Source organism: Ctenocephalides felis, unplaced genomic scaffold, assembly GCF_003426905.1.
Source record: "Ctenocephalides felis isolate EL2017-DRISC unplaced genomic scaffold, ASM342690v1 CF-g0.4_SCAFFOLD_02401, whole genome shotgun sequence".
NCBI classification, from domain to species: Eukaryota; Metazoa; Arthropoda; class Insecta; order Siphonaptera; family Pulicidae; genus Ctenocephalides; species Ctenocephalides felis.
Window position 1 is genome coordinate 8,899 of NW_020538555.1, and position 1,605 is coordinate 10,503.

General features: G+C 28.3%; 1 protein-coding gene across 1 annotated transcript; it reads left to right on the forward strand.

Annotated features, from left to right (window-relative positions):
• Positions 1 to 416: 416 nt before the first annotated feature.
• Positions 417 to 1,147, forward strand: LOC113380830 (golgin subfamily A member 7-like). The gene has a single exon (XM_026619904.1). It carries the CDS (start codon positions 536 to 538, stop codon positions 974 to 976), a length of 441 nt encoding a protein of 146 aa, XP_026475689.1. The 5' UTR covers positions 417 to 535; the 3' UTR covers positions 977 to 1,147.
• The last annotated feature ends 458 nt before the right edge of the window (positions 1,148 to 1,605 follow it).

Below are 1,605 nucleotides of genomic sequence, written 5' to 3' on the forward strand. Positions count from 1 at the left end.
CCATTTTGATTGTTTTTAGAACTCAAGGTAACTTAATTTAATATTCTGATAGGGAAGGGAACCGTTACAAAATTTTACTTATAACAGGCGTTATGCAATACCAGCATAACGCCTATAAATCTATAATTAATTGATTATTTAACAATTCTAATGTAATATTATTAGAATTGGAGTCTAGCACATCAATATTATAAGTTGTGGTGTAAATAAATTAACAAATATATAAACCAATAATTAGTAATGTTTATAATAACTAATATATTTCATAAGATTTAATAAACTAAGGATTCACGAAATTGGCCTAAAATCTTAGAGCAAGTTCCAATTTCAATCAATAATATGTCCAGGTTTATATAATGAAATAAAATAATGGCTTATCTGGTGTAAAAAAACTTATTTAATTTGGAGTAGTTTCTTTTAATATTTCGAAATATTTCTATATCTCAAATAATTTAGTATTTTTGTGATATTACTTGACATAAATAGAATAATTACAGATTTGATATTTAATAGAACATTTGTGCAAAATTAAATAATGATGACTGATAATAGAGCAACTGGCCCATTAGATCATGGAGGTTTGCAACAAACTCTTCCTACAAAGATATTTGTGCAAAGAGATTATAGTGATGGAACCTCTGTAAAATTTCAAACTAGGTTTCCTCCAGAACTGGAAAATAGGATCGATAGGCAAGCTTTTGAACACACGATTAATCAATTAAATTTGTATTTTGCTGAAGCTGAAAAAGCAGCTTGTAGTACATATTGCGAAGGATGTCTTGCTTGTTTAACTGCCTATCTAATATATATTTGCACTGAGACGCATTATGAAAAATGTCTTCGGAAAATATCTAAATTTATAGCATCACAAAATGAAAGAGTTTATATTCCAAGAGGTTTACTACTTACAGATCCGACACAAAGAGGCTTGCGTGTAATTGAAATTTCATTTCTTGACAGACAGGGTCCTACGTGACTGACAATCTCACATTCAACAGAAGAATTTTTTATGTAAACAATGTATTTTTAATATATAATTCAAGACTTTTGAGATTATGTATATTCTTCTATCTATATTGAAACTTAATATAAGTTGGCTTATGTAGCACATAATGCATTTATATGAAATAATTATCACAAAGAGTTGCCGAAGATGTATATACTATTAACTGGTAGATGGTGTTAGTTTTGTCTGAATTATATATTCATAGATAAAGGACTTGCGCTATATTTTAAGGCAATAAGCAATTTTGTACCAGAGTTCATTTTCATGTATGTATTTAAATTTACAGATTTTTTAATATTTATATCTTTTGTAATAACTATTTATAAACCCATTAATTTAATAAATGAAGGCAAATGAAGTGTTGATTTGACGGAAAACGTGGCGGTATCTTCGAGTGGATCCAAATTACTCGTACTGGAGAAATCACTCGTGGTACAAAAGTTAAACAAACACGATGAACAGTAGAATATCTTTATTTTAATATATAATTAGAAATCATTTAAATCACCTAGAATACACGATGTTATAGGTTAGGTTGTTTGTATACAAGAGAACATATATTTTGTACAAAGCATAGTCGAAACCTATGCGCAAGATGG

Bases quoted from the DNA above. Each gene is read 5' to 3' on its own strand.
- LOC113380830 (XM_026619904.1), top strand. From the start codon at position 536: ATGATGACTGATAATAGAGCAACTGGCCCATTAGATCATGGAGGTTTG.